Source organism: Ictalurus furcatus, chromosome 7 (assembly GCF_023375685.1).
Source record: "Ictalurus furcatus strain D&B chromosome 7, Billie_1.0, whole genome shotgun sequence".
Lineage (NCBI taxonomy): Eukaryota > Metazoa > Chordata > Actinopteri > Siluriformes > Ictaluridae > Ictalurus > Ictalurus furcatus.
In genome coordinates, this window is record NC_071261.1 from 12456576 (window position 1) to 12471702 (window position 15127).

General features: G+C 39.0%; 1 protein-coding gene across 2 annotated transcripts; it reads right to left on the bottom strand.

Annotated features, from left to right (window-relative positions):
- Nucleotides 1–3557: 3557 nt before the first annotated feature.
- Nucleotides 3558–14612, bottom strand: insig1 (insulin induced gene 1). 2 transcript variants are annotated; one of them, XM_053628506.1, is made up of 6 exons: nt 14147–14612; nt 8720–9032; nt 6780–6904; nt 6435–6601; nt 6191–6290; nt 3558–5990 (listed from the first exon to the last, which is right to left on the bottom strand). In XM_053628506.1, the coding sequence occupies exons 1-6, from the start codon at nt 14162–14164 to the stop codon at nt 5961–5963; spliced, it is 753 nt and encodes a 250-aa protein (XP_053484481.1). In that variant the 5' UTR covers nt 14165–14612; the 3' UTR covers nt 3558–5960. The 2 variants fall into 2 exon arrangements, with proteins under 2 accessions (XP_053484481.1, XP_053484482.1); XM_053628507.1 differs by lacking the exon at nt 14147–14612 and adding an exon at nt 9127–9555.
- Between the last annotated feature and the right edge of the window lie 515 nt (nt 14613–15127).

The following is a 15127-nucleotide window of genomic DNA, read 5'->3' on the forward strand; positions in this document are numbered from 1 at the left end:
ATTATTATTATAGTTTACCGTGAAATAGAAGAAGAAAAACAGTTTTGTTTTCTTTAAAAAACTGGCATTCAGGAATTGGTTTGAAGTAACTAAAAGTTACCTTTTGTTAGTTTCCTAAACTGGTTCTGCTTCTGAACAGGAGACACTCAGGTGTAGGGTTCTACTACATAGAACCTTTAGGGCTCTGCCGCAGAAAAAAAAGGCGAGAACAAAAAATATCTGAATGATCTTCAGGTTTTTTTTTCTAAGACAAACGAGTGGAAAAAACTAGAAGAAACACAACAGGAAGGAGTTTAGAAACAGCAGACCTGTCGCTATAATAAGAATATCGGAGCAAAAAAAACCGGAACGGATTCATTGCTTAGAAACAACGACTACAATTTGGAATAAACACAAGCTGTCCGACATTTCCACAATTCAGATATTTATTCATAGTAAATCCGAAAAGTTGGGTTTTTATTGCAGAGCGCGTGGGTCACGTTGTTTTCATTCATAGATGATATTAGACCTGCTTGAATTTATTATTTATACAAACCCGATTAAACGGGAGAATACTGTGTGTGTGTGTGTGTGTGTGTGTGTGTGTGTGTGCGCGCGCAATACCTGATCACGCCCCATAATGCAGAAGTCTAAGGTCACACTTATCCCAGTCACTTTAGGAAAGTTAGGTTCTGGAACTCAGCATGTGGCCAGGGGGGTGAACTTCAGCTCCTTAGTTTCTCTATACAGTGAAAATCAAAAGTGTGAAGTATTTATTCATTTAAAAACTGGAAAGAAATAACGTTTTAGACGTTTGTAAATTTGAAAAGAAAGATAGTAAATGTTCAGTATCTTGTATATTCAGTATTCAGGATTTCTAGGTCAGTTAAAGCAAATGATGCGATAGCGACCCTGTTGTAGCTATAAAAGGTCAGATTTCCCTCCAGTCTGATCTCTTCCATTAAACACACCGAGCACTCAGAAATTCAAAACCCATCCGAGTATTTCTAAGATTCTACTTTTACTTTTCAAGTTGTTGCTGAGAAGATCCATTTTCTATACTTTCCCTAATAAATGAGACCTTTGGACCCCGGTAGCCTACATGGGGAATAAAAAATATCTTCAGCATATGTAGTGCACTAGTGTTCAATAGCGACTCATTTAGAATTTACTCGTACAATAGGGAAGAGAAAATTGGGATATAAAAGAAATAAATGGGAAATAAAGGTTAGTCCCTGTTAGTAAGGGTCCCTGTTATGACTTTTGACCTGAAAAGGTGTATGTGGTGTACTTTTAAAATAGCTTTTAAATTAAGTGCCAATCAGCAGATTATTATTTTTTTAAATTAGATTTGAGTGTTTTGGGGATCAGGTACAGGTGCGTGTCTTTCTGACCTCTGACCTGTCTGTCTCCCCGCTTGTCTTTGTCCAGTCCAGGGATCATTTAAATCGAAGCTGAAGTGCAGAGAGAATCTAAGGGGTAGTGTAGAGTGTGTAAGGGATAAAGGATCAGTGTGTGTGTGTGTGTGTGTGTGTGTGTGTGTGGGTGTGTGTGTGAGTGACGCTGGATTTGTTTGGTCCTCACAAAGCAGGAAGCAGCTGCGGACAGAGAGAGGACGTTCCGCTTGACTGGCGGCGCACAAAAGACCAGCGCAACTTTCTCAGGAAGGAAAAGAGAGAGAGAGAGAAAAAAGCTGGACACGTCTGTGAGGTCTCACGCCGGCTTTCCCACCTGTCTGTCTGTCTGTGTGCTCTGAAGACACCCTGAATGGACAATTCAAAATTGTGTGTATAAGGATTGGTAATAAAGAATAAACAGCACCATCTACAGGACGGGAGCCATTTTACGGAATCTGTAGGATAGCGCAGGTTTTCCCAACCCTGCTCCTGGAGAACCCAGGAGCAGGGTGTTTTGTGTTTTGAACTGGGGTGGGGGTGGGGGGGACAGAGGGTTCTCCCGAACCAGGGTCGAATCGGGAAAATATGTGGTAGCGCGTGCAGTCTTTTGAAATTAATGTCATTAGTCCAGATCCTAGGTCAGGCTAATCCCAGGGTACTAGCTGTATGAGATTTGGGAATCCCTCACACATCTGCTTGAGTGTTGTTCCATAATCCCTAATGTTTCAGGATGAAGACCATGGCAAAACAATGAGCTGGAGAGATGAAATGCTGCCATCTTGTGACAAGCCGAGATTCAACAACATGAGATAGGTGAATAGATTTATCCAAGATGGCAGCTAATTTTTACTAACAAACACTAAACAAAGATATATAACGGAGTAAGGAATAAACATGACAGGACGTGCTGTTACATGAAAACAATCAACGGCAGGGTAGCGTGATGCAACCTGAGGCTGATTCTTTTTCTACTACAGAACATCCCGAAGTGATTTATTCCTCTTATACCACAGCAAATTGCTCATATCATGAACTTTTTCAGCAGTTTGTGCTACAGTAGCTCGTCTGTGGGATCGTATCAGGCGGGCTAGCTTTTGCTCCCCACGTGCATCAATGGGCCTTGGGTGCCCATGACCCTGTCGCCGATTCACCGTTCATCCTTCCTTGGACCACTTTTAGCTGGTGCTAACCACTGCATACTGGGAGCACCCAACAAGACCTGCCGTTCTGGACTTGTCAGAAGTTGCTTCCTTGTCAAAATTGCTCAGATCCTCACGCTTGACCGTTTTTTCACTGCTTCCAACACATCAACTTCAAGAACTGACTCTTCACTTGCTGCCGAATAAATATATCCCACCCCTCGACAGGTTTCAGTGTAACAAGATAATTCAACGTTATTCACTTCACCGCTCAGTGGTTTTAATGCTATGGCTGACCAATGTATGCAATCACAATTTTTCGTAATTAATTTTGCAGACAGTTTTTCTCCACTTTAACATTATGGGTTATTTTGTGTAGATTCACGACATATAATCCCAAGTGATGCTGTGCTCGAGGTGAAGTTGCGACTTGTAATTCTCCGCCTACAACTGGGGAAACACCAAAACCGCCCCCCCCCCCCCCCCGCCCCTCAACTTGAAATTTCAGCTCGTCAACTTGGGGTAGTCTTCTCAATTACTACCAGTTCATTCCCTATTTTCCATGGGTGCTGTCAAACCAACATGGCCGCTCACACTGTGAACGTAGAAGTAAAGTTCCTCTTCTCTACTTTTGAATGAGTTTACAGCAGTACTGGCTTTAGATCTGTTCATATGCAGACACAGCACTTGGTTAAATCTATAACACTACTGTACTTTTGAGAAGGTACCACCTACAAGGCAACATTAGTCACTTTAGTCCCAGGTTGTAACACTACAAAATGCAAAAAATAACTTTTGGGGTGAATACATGCAGCAAGGAGCTGAACATGAGCAATAATGATTTAATGATTTAACAGTGTAGACACTTATATATAGACATTATATATATATATATATATTTATCAAGACCAATAATTTCAATGTGAACGTTAAATGTTATGCCCCGTTGTCCAACTCTGACATAACCATGTGTCAGCCAATCAGATTCGATCCTGGGTAGAAAATCTTTAACTGTTAATAAATCATTCCAAAGGAACATCAACACTTTCAACTTCATTTTATTTTATAGACAGTATAGTAGAAATCATGCAACTACAACAATAAAACACAGACAAAAAGCAAAACAAGTCCAAAAAAAAAAAAGAATTTCAAATTCCTCAAATAAAATAAAGCTTTCGTTCACTTCGAGTCTTTATCATTTCCCTGAACTGAAGTCCTGTTAGCGAGTCGCGTTAATATTTTATCTTCCAGCCGCGTCTCGCACCTCCACTTCAAACATTTCACTAATACTACTCGACAGGTAAAACGTGACGATACACACTTTTTACTCAGAACAGTAGAAGTGGTCACTGGTGTCATGAAAAGATCAGCTTGTGCGTGAACGTAAACTAACTCGAAACGCGAGTTATTGCTTCTTCGTACTGCATATGATCCTTTATGAAAGAAAAAAATAGAAATAAATAAATCAAGGCTTGTTATAACCGATTGCACTTCAAGTTACAAAAAAAAAAAATCGCCGTATTTTCCAGAATATAAAAAGGCACACCTCGTAAATTCTCAAGTGTTGTATAGCAAGGACACTATGTAAGGAAAATACGATTCTGATTGGCTGAGGAGTGTCAATTATTTCAGGTCTGGTCAAACGTTAACCGATACTAGATCTTGCTAAAACGTGCAAAATGTTAAACGGATATAATTGTTGTGTAAATCTAAGCTAGGTTTCAAAATGCTTCATAGTCCTGAAAACAGCTGCTTGCATCTTATTCTTTGCGAAGTCTTGCCAACAACTTATATATATATATATATAAAAACGCCTCGTTCTCTAGCTCTGGCACAACCGTATATGGTTGTCAGCCAATCAGAGCGTGTGCTGGGTGGAGCATCTTCTGAACAACTGAGTTTTATGGTCACATTGCAAATTTGTCTACAACTCCGGAAAATACGGCACGTTTTTGTACGATTAACAGAATTGGATTACACGTGGTGGGCAAAACACAAAGTGAAAAAGAAAGGAAAAAAAAAGTGACAAAAAGCACTCGTTCTATAATACAAAGGCAATCACGGATTGCAAAATCTTCAAGGCTGCAATGAAAAAATATTTTTATTTATTTATTTATTTTTTCAATGAACGACCTTCGTAAAAACGAAATGTGTCCATTTTGCGTATTTAAGCGTGCACATGTGTGCCCATTCACAAATGGACAAAAACCCATCATCATATTAAGCATGTAACAATATTTATTATTGTGGATTATTCATCATGAGTCTGTATTCCATCCTCAGAACAGGCTTCTATGAATGTCCATGTTGAACATCACGATCTATCGTATAAAAAGGCGTACGTGAATTAACCTGGCGTCATGTCACACATCGTCTAGGACATGTTATTAAATGATAAATATTTCATTTGGCAAATGAGTCTCGCTGGAAAGTAACACTAGCAATAATTGTTATTAATAGTAATAACAATATTAGCAAACGTTCACGCCTCCTCTTTGGATGCCAGACATTTTTGTGCAGCCTTGAAACTCTTCCCTTTTCATTTAACATCGCTTTCCCACACAAAATGGGGGGAAGAAAAAGAAAAACAAAAAACAAGCACATATTTGGCCACCATCATTTTTTACACACATACACACACAATTCCTTCAGATTCAGTCTATATATCTAGATCTGCAGTATATCACACTCACACACTTATGAGGCTAACACACTTTAGAAGTGAACAACTGAACCCAGTTGTGCTACATAACTCTACGGAGTTCTTTTACAAAGTAACCACGATGACGAGATCACGAGTTTACTGATCACAAATCTGGCATCAGATTCAGAAATCGTTGTCGTGTTGCCAACGCAAAAAACCTCGATCACATTATTATGATTCGCTCAAGTAACTTTTGGAGCGAAAAACTCCCGATTGTAACGTTTTTTTTTGCGGGGGGGGGGGGGGGGGGGGTTGGGCATGTGGATTGATCTAGAGAGGTGAGCGGGAGGAGCCGCGTAGATAGCACTAGGATGGCGAAAGCCAGGTGGAAGGCTGTAGAGATTTGAGGGGATGGGGCCAGGTGGATGGCACCAGGAAGGTGAGGAGGCAGGGCTTCACGTAACGTGAGGCGCAACATTACAGGTTTACCAAAATTGACTCAGAGTTTATAAAATAATGACGTGCACTCAGGTCTGGTTACTTTTTTGACAGGAAGTTAACCCCATAACAGTCTCTCATACCAACACGGACACTTGTGAGGTGACGTCAACATCGACTATGAGTTCCATTTTGTCCATTTTGTGTCCATAGGACACACACACACACACACACACACACGCACACAGTCCGCCCGCCTTTTCTCTCAGCGACACGAACGAGAGATTAGGAGGGAGTGGAAATGCGACAGGAAGCATCCAATTCCTCCTCGCTGTGGTATTTTGGGTCCATCAGTGCTGCCCGCTAGTCGTTGTGAGGTTTCTCGTTTGTACCCTGAAGGGACACAGAACAGAAAAGGTTTAGTGGAAGCTAGTTTTATAGAAAGGAAAACTTTTTAATACAAATAAAAACTTGTGTTCTAAGAACACCTTGAGGTAGAGTGAAAAAACTAAACAAAATCAAAAAAACAAACAAACAAATAAGCTAACCACTTTTGGAAAGAAAAACATAGCAACATTAAAGAGATGTCTAACCATGGCCAGCTGCCTGCCGATGTTCCCCACCGTCACTCCTCCAGAGAAGAAGATGCAGGGCAGCCAGGAGCGAACGTAGCCCAGTGGCGGAGATGGAAACCTGACAAAGAGACCAGACACGCGGTTTAACACTTAAAATGCTACATCTGACATGTCCAGTTTCCCACTTTTAGCCACTTTTTTAAGTGTTATTGTGATATGTCTGTAGAACAGATAACGATGAAGGTGATAGATGAAGACGTACTGGTAGATGCCGTTGTAGACCAACAGCTGTGTGATGAGTGTGGCAAAAAACGCTGTGGTGAGGCCCAAACCGAATCCATTCCTGGAGCGATCAAACGTCCACCACAGACCCAGAGACAGTGCAGCCAGCGTGAGACATAGCTGCACATTATTCACAAAGTCCAGCTTCTGAGAAACAGTGCTGAGTTAAGGACAAGTAACCACAAATGAGTCCGTGAGTACTACAAGAACACAGGAGGGATTTGAAAACGAAACAAAAAGGAAAAGTTACAAAAAAAACCTTAAGAAAACACACTCTAAAGTATGATTAGTGTGGGTGCAGTGGGGCAGGGATTGGTAAGGATACGGCACTGGCATGGTTGATGCCCACGAACACGGCGATGCAGCGCATGACACTCGCCCACTCGCGCTTAAACTTGTGCGGCTCTCCAAGATGGCTGTCCAGATATGGATACAGCAAACCGACCACAGCTGCAGCAACACAATGACAACAATGTTAACGTGAGTCAGTTATGGCATGCAATTCATTCAAAATGTTAATGACGCTAACAAAGCTTAGAAGCTAATCAGTGCTACGTAGCTTGATATCGTTTCGTTGCTAGCAACATTAGTATTTACAGAACTGTTGATAGATCATTCATCGTGCTTACATTCGCTGTTCACGTTATCTAGTTTTTGTTGTCAAATTTTTTTTAAAGCTAACTAAGAATTTAAAACGTTTAACTGAACGAAGCACTTAGGAGATGAATCATGACCTCATGGAAAAGGAAAAAAACCGGGTGGACAAACTAAAGGGGAAAGGCTACTGTTTCCGATAAAGCTTTGCGATCGAGGTCAGTTGCTTTCCTTCGACTTTTTAGCACGTTTCCACAAATGTTTTCATCAAAAACGCTGGACCGTTCGCACAACGCACTGACATTGCTCGAACATGCCACGTATTTCCATGGTTACAGCGACAAGACTTGAAGGAAACATTGGAAATTAAACACCGTTCATAAGGAAACAAGCGTTATGACATCACAAATATGTTATTCCTTTTTTTTTTTTTTTTTTTAGCCAAGCTAACTCTCTGAAATGACATTTATACTTCACAACAACAAGATGCATTCCTGATTTTGGATTTTCTTTTTCCGCATTTTCCAATGACTTTAATTATTTGTTTTGACCGATTCTATAATTGTATAAATTATCGTTAATGTCATAATGTTATTACATGTTATATTAAGTATTATAACTGAATTTGTGCTGGAAAAAAACAAACAAGATTACATTTTGGGTAAAACACACTAAACACACTAAAAACACAGTGTTAAAGAATAGAAAAAACGAATGTTCACTACTAGCCAAAAGTTTAATTTGTACCACTTTATAGGAGCGCTGAATATATTAATGCTTTAAAACGACACGTAGTGAATTATGCGGTGGCTGAGAAAAGTGTTAAACTAATCCAAACTAGTCTAGATTTGAAATGATCAAAATTCCTGATGAAACTTTTATACGCTTTCAACATCTCAACCAGCTTCATGAGGAGCAAGTACTGAAGTTTAGGGGCAAAATAACTTCATTTTATAAGCAGAAACTTCTCATAAAAACACATTTTAATTCAGAAATAAATTTATACATGAAGATTATACTTCACTCTTTTGTCTTAGAAACAAATTTCATGCACCATAAGAAAATCTGACTGGTGATGCTAATTAAAATGAAAGCTTTTTGGAATTCAACCTTCAAAATAAGTGACATTTCATAGTAAACGGAATGTCAATAATAATAATAATAATAATAATAATAATAATAATAATAATAACAACAAATACTATTTTATGTGCTTAGTTTGAGGGATTTGTAAGTAAATTTTTGCGTCTGCTGAATGTAAATAAACATAGATAAAATTTGCTTTTGTCCTCATCTCTGCCCGAGTTAAGTGGGAGTGTGGGCGTAGCCGAGTGACGTTTCACTCATACCACACATACACACCACTTCCGTGTTTCTCTTTTTCGTTAAATGGCGTGTTCGCGCAATCAGCCAATAGCGTGCGTTTGCGCCGCTCACCCGTTTTTTGGAAGAGCCAATCAGAGAGCAGCGCACGCGGACAGACCTGCGGCTGCTTCCTTTAGTTTTTTTTTAATACAATCAGAGCTCGAGAGTTAAAACGTTAGAAACGAAACGAAACAAACCAAGCCCTAAAGACGGGATTTATCCGCGTTGAGCGGCACAAACAATAACAAAAACAAACAAAAGCACGATATATGAATGAATAAATAATACTGAATAAATGAAACTGACCAGCAGCTGTTCCGCAGCATAGAGGAATCCACCAGGCGGAAGAAAACAAAGTATCCAGCACTTCATCAGGGAACAAGGCGTCTTTTCGTTGTATTTGCAGGAAATAAAGCACCAACGCTAAAACCACGCCGACAGCAAACAAGACAAGTCCACGACGGATTAAATTGGCAGAGCGAACACGGAGAAGCACTGACGTGACCATGAACATCATTTCACCCATTTTAGACGCCATCCAGAGACACAAATCTGTCAGATCTTTCGCTTTCACACCGGTGCAGCTCCAACAGCGGTCCTCTAGTCTCGGCATTTGGCACTGGAGAGACAAAAAAGATCATATAAAACCTATTACAAAGAAGAAAAAAACACAACCAGATGTTTTGACATGAAACTAAGTTTCAGACTGGTACCTTGATTGACAAGACGTCTTTTATTTCTGTCCACAAATAAAAAATAATATCTAAAGGATAAAATCCACTTCTGTCCACGTTTGCACCTTTGCACCTTATAAAGCCAGTGAATGAGGTTCCAGCTGATTTATTTCCTCCCCATGTGCTCACATCATCTCAAATGTTTGTCTTGCCACCGTTCAGACTCTCATACCACGAGTCAATGGCAGGGTTGCCAGATTGGACCGACTCGGCGCAATCCCTCTTGATGTATACAGCTCAAACGTGTATCCACACGGTGTAACCATCCTAACGTCTGTAACTGTGTCAAATATTGCCAATCTGGCAACACTGCGAGCAGAACTCGAGCGCGCGCTGATGTCTGGTGAGTCGCGCAGGACCAATCAGAGCGCAGTAGCTCATACGACGTCAGCACACGCCACCTTCTTCCTGCACGAGGAGCAGCCGTTAGCTGTCGTGCAAAACATAAACTTTTACCTCAGATAACGTTACCTTATCTAACCTACATGCTTAAAAAAGCATTGCCATTTGCCAAATCCTCTCTCTCTCTCTCTCTCACTCTCTTTCTCTCACACACACACCACTTGATCTGTCACGTAGACTAAAAACATATGTGCACAAAAACATTCAAATACTTCCTAGTTTTACCTCAGTATGCTTCCAAATGTGAGGCTGCTTTGTAAGGTGAAGTGTAATGTAAAGCTAGTACATGAGAATATGATGTGAGCATGTGAGGTAAAACATATACATGTAAAGCATTGTATGTGAGAAATGAAGGTAAAACCAGTCAATTTAAGAGCATCATGTGTAGTGATGCTAGCAAATGTGAAAATACAGTATATTTGGGTGTGACCTAAACACTATAATCCTAAACATGTGTCGCACAGCTGTGTTTTCTCACACAGTGCTCAGACATTCATGCACAAAGTCATGTAGGCAAAAGTTTCCCGGCGTGCCAAGTTCAGTGTTATCACATAATAACGCCTCTGATGTCACGTCAACCCTGTAGTGCTTTTTGTTTGTTCAGCCCTATCGGTTTTCCCGTTTAGGCATTTGGCCTGGTACTTTTCAGGTTACATAAAGCAAGGTTTAACCCATTTTTGGAGGCTGCGTTTATCTAACTTAGCATTATTAGCATCGCTACACAATTTTTGCATTTATCACATGTACAGGTGCATCTCAAAAAATGTGAATATTGTGGAAAAGTACATTTTTTCCCCCTGTAATTTAATTCAAATAGTGGAACTTTCATATATTCTGGATTTATTGCACATAAAGTGAAATATTTCAAGCCTTTTTTGTTTGTTTGTTTTAATCTTGATCTTTGCAGCTCATGGAAAATCAAAAATCCAGTATCTCAAAATATTAGAATAAAGAATTTATAATACAGAAATGTCGACCTTCTGAAAAGCATGTTAATTTATGCACTCGATACTTGCTCGGGGCTCCTTTTGAAACAACATTTTCTGGCTGAAAAGTTTAAAAAATAACACAAAAAGTTCGTATTTAACATTTGAATATAGTTGAGACATTTGATAATCAAAATGGCCGCCACAGTTTTTTAAATGCATTTGCTTACTTTCGTAGATAACACCATCATGCAGCGACCAAGATATGTTTATGTAACAATTTGATAATGTTTAAGGACAGTGTGTGATGATTTACCTAGCGGTTAGCAGGCTGCTAATCAGTAGTTGAAGCATGTATTACTTAGTCATAATTTCATGTTAATGTATTTTTTCCCTCATACATTACTTTAGGAATAGATGCTAACCATTTTTTTTTTTCTCTCTACAGTCTCATGATTATCAGCAGTTTAGTCGATTCAGCTGACTGTGCAGTTTCCATTCTGTTTTCTACTTCCTTTCCTGAAATTCTTTTGCGTAATGACCGCACATTTTTTATGGTTACCATAACACTTGGAACAGCTGAGTGATTTTTTTTTACTCCAAAGGGCATTCACCTGGATCAATAATGGTTAAACATGTGAATACAAATGTCACTGATGTGTGTCAGGACATCTAGCATAACAACATAGTAGATAACAGAATAGTAGGTTTTTATTTACACTGAAAAGTAGGACACAGCCTCACTCACTGACTTTCATTCGTCTTCTTTTATTCATAATGATGTGAGCCAACAGAAGGCAATAACCCTATAATATTGCAAATATCTTTTCTAAAATAAGCCCTTGTACACTCTTCCCTTTCTATAATTAACTAATGAATTTATCTACAGTATCATGTAGTGTGTAAGGTAATTAAACAAGCTTATCTGTATGCCTGTATGGCTAACACAATGATAAAAAGTTTTCTTGCAAAACTGAATTCTCACTAAATAGAAATTTACCCCAAAGTTGAGTTCCATTTGTTTCTAACATGCTCATGGCGAATTCCCCCTTAACATTTTTCTGTTGGTTATTACTTCATATGGCAATATTTCAAAAACATGTTTGATTACCTGTGTTGAAATAAATAAGCTTTCATTACTCTAACTTATTACTTTATTATGGTAACTAGTTAGCAAGCTAGTTAGCCTCAGAAGCAAGCAAATTGCTATAGGTACATTTTTACGCTAAGGGTTTGTCATTGGGATAGTTGAGCATAAATAGCTAAATAGTTAGCTAGTTACACCAGTTGAAAGAGCAGGTTCAGTCGACTCTCCACCAGTGTGTAAAGCCTGACTGAGTTGTACTTAAGCAAGACAGATTTATTTAAAAAAAACAATCACTGATCAACATTGTTCCAAAAGACCAATCACTGATCACCATTGTTCCCAAAGACCAATCACTGATCACCATTGTTCTTGACGATCAGTCACTGATCACCATTGTTCCTATTCCAAAGCTCTGCACAATCTAATGTGGGATGGAAGCAATGTTCTCAAGATGAACCTCCAGTGCCCAAAATGCACATCCTCTTTCTCTTCTCTATCCTCTTCATGTCCAACGTGGCCCAGAAACCTAGAATAAGTTGCTAAGTGCTCATTTTAATTCTGTCCTGAGAGGGAAGTATGATATTTCTTAAGTCTTCATTCTGCACAGGACGTTCCCTCCAGCCTGAAAAGTCATCATATTTCAAACAGATTTTTATGTTTGCCTTGGCAGCATGGTTCTAGCAAAACAATATAACAAAATGACATTTTTATCATATTTAGTCTGCTAATTTGATGATAGCTCATATGATTACTGCGTAATTAAAGTTTGCTATCAAGTTTTGGAGACTGCTAGTAGCCAGAATATTGGATTATGCAAATTAGTTTTTACACGAGTCATATGAACAACTTTTGGCCAATAAAAAACTAAAAAAAAAGGGATACTAGGACATGAAGCATGTGCTTGGCTGATCATCTACATTTGATAAGTAGTTAAAGTTTAACTTTATGAATCATTCAGTTCATTGACACCGTTCCTTGTTTTCGTTTTATGGAGGGTTTATTTTGAAAAAATTCCAGCCACATCCATCTCACGCCCACTCAGGAGAGGAGCTGTGATTGGCCGACTCAAGCACAAGGTACTCATGCAGGAACTGATTGGCTGATGTTGCTGAGCCCACAGTGTTGTTTTGTGTGTTGACTTTCGCTAACTTTACACGTCCATTCAACTCAGAGTGAGTTAGTCACTGGATGTGACTATTATCGCGTGATGATGTTCCGATAAAGAAGGTTGAACGAGGGCACTAAAAGCACTAGAATTTTCCAGTCAAATGGATATAGATATAGATCTAGTAATAAATATGACATTTGTAGCAATGATATGAAAATATTATTATAGTTAACATTAGTTTAAGTTTATATTTAGTGAAAAAGATCAAATATAATTAAAACAATTCTAAAGATTTGTATATGTAGTATGCAATAATAATAGCTTTAGAATTCAAATAAAAGCAAGAGATTCTGGGATACACTCTGAATTTTAAGGAATATATTTTTGTTGAGGATCTTGATGCCAGTAAAGTCTCAGTGTTTCTTCTTCTGTTTCTCAATACCAAGAATGCAATGTACCACCTTGCATTTCTGGGGGGGGGGGGGGGGGGGGGATCCTCACAGGGTTAAGATGTAAACAGGAACGTGCAAAAACTTCTAGCAGCTTCCAGTTTAACAAGCTTTGGCACAAGTAGTTAAGTTTAATGAAATGTAGCAATATATGCTAAAGTCATGACAACTGACTGTGTTAGATAGCTGGCCCAAAATGACTATTGTTAGCTAGCTTACTTAGCAACCCTGGGGCAATTCTAACTTAATGGCAGGGGTGGAAAAAGTACAGAGAAACTGTTCTTGAGTGAACATATGGGTACTGAATGGAAATATTACTCAGTTAAAAGTAGAAGTACGGAATGAAAAATCTATTTCAGTCAAAAAAGTATAAATATTTAAAACATGCTCAAGTACTGAAGTGTAAAAGTAAAATTTTTTTAACAGATCAAAAATTAACAATCCAGAAGCGAATTTTCTTTATCCAATCTAATATTTATAAAAACCTTCTAAAAATACTATAGTAATATACTAAACTAGCTAGCAAAATGAACTAAATTAACTTAAGTTAGGTGAACCTTTACCAAACTTTACCTCAACATACAGAATGATTTTGTATGGATGATAAAATAACTCAGCTCTACACAGTTATGGAATGGTTGCCATGTCAACCATCACTACCTTGTCCCAGTGAATTATGGGCCTCAGAATGAATTCTCATTTGCATCCTCAATATACATGTAGAATCAAGACCCTGTTCCACATATCTCAGTGACTGTGTTCCTCAAACTTCATACACCTAACATATTTCTGATGATTGAATTCATTTGGCATAAAAAAGAGACCATTGGGTACATTTCATTTCTGTCCAAATTATTTCTTTAACCGCAGAGCTACCGCTTCCACAAGTAAAACAGGAAAGTCCCCTCGGGTAGTTCATATTTCAGCACACAAAATTACATTTTTAAAAGTATGTTAAGGGAAAAGCAAGCAAGCCCTGATAAGACTCTTCACCCAGGAATAGGAAAATGCGTACTCATTTTCTCACCTTTACTCCTTCAATCATTTGCTTCGGTCTTACACCCAAGAGAAATGTGGGTCGTGTTTTATTTTCCCAAACACACTGGCTTGTCTTTTTAACAGGACTGGTTCAATTTGAGGCCAGCAAGTGTATAAGTAATTCTAAATTCAGTGCTGCTCAATGTGTGTGAGAGAGATAAGCTGCTTTCAGAGTGAGGGACCAAGGCAGATATGAAACTCCCCAAGGCCCTTCCTTCCATGCTCCCTCAACCTCTTTTTGTCCCTGTTTTCTCAGCTACAGTGATGGACAGTGTTGATTGACACATGGCTTAAATGAAACGTTGGTAATTATGACAAGCTGGTTAATTTGGATGTTGAAGCTGCTGGATTCCAGTTTTACAGATTTATGAAAGGAAAATATAGAGGTTTAGACTGAGACAGACTCTCACCAGCCACTTTAATAGGAACACTTCTGAAGATTGGAAAACACAGTGTGTGATATTTTCCCAAATTTCAACTGTCCAGTTTGGGTGAGAGAGTGTCTGTGTAGCCTCAAATTTCTGTTCTTGGCTGACAGGAGTGGAACGTGATGTGGACTTCTACTGTTCGGTTTTGGTGTGTTGTGCATTTTGAGATGTTTTTCTGCTCACTGCAGTTGTAAAGAGTGACTATTTGAGTTACCATAGCCTTTCTGTCAGGTCAAACCAGTCTCCTGTATCCACTAGGGTGTAGAGTAGAGCCGAAATGTCCCTGGCCAGCAATGGAATATCTTCCATAAATACTTCTTCTGATTTTTCATGTCAGCAAGGAACACTGAGGCAGTGGACTACTGTTCGTATTGTTTATCTTGTGAAGATGGCGGGAAAACAACATAATAGAGAGTGTGTTTCACTTGTTCTGGTGCTGAGGTGACACTGCATCATACTACAGTGCCCCACCATCTTACGTTGGACGTATAGCGTAAATTTCTGATTACATGCACGAACAATGTCCCAAACAACCGCAGAAA

Coding starts and splice junctions, on each gene's coding strand:
- insig1 (XM_053628506.1), bottom strand. Junction 6,905..8,719: donor ATGCTGCGGAACAGCTGCTG/GTCAGTTTCATT, acceptor GTGTTGCTGCAG/CTGTGGTCGGTTTGCTGTAT. Junction 5,991..6,190: donor TCGGCAGGCAGCTGGCCATG/GTTAGACATCTC, acceptor GTGTCCCTTCAG/GGTACAAACGAGAAACCTCA.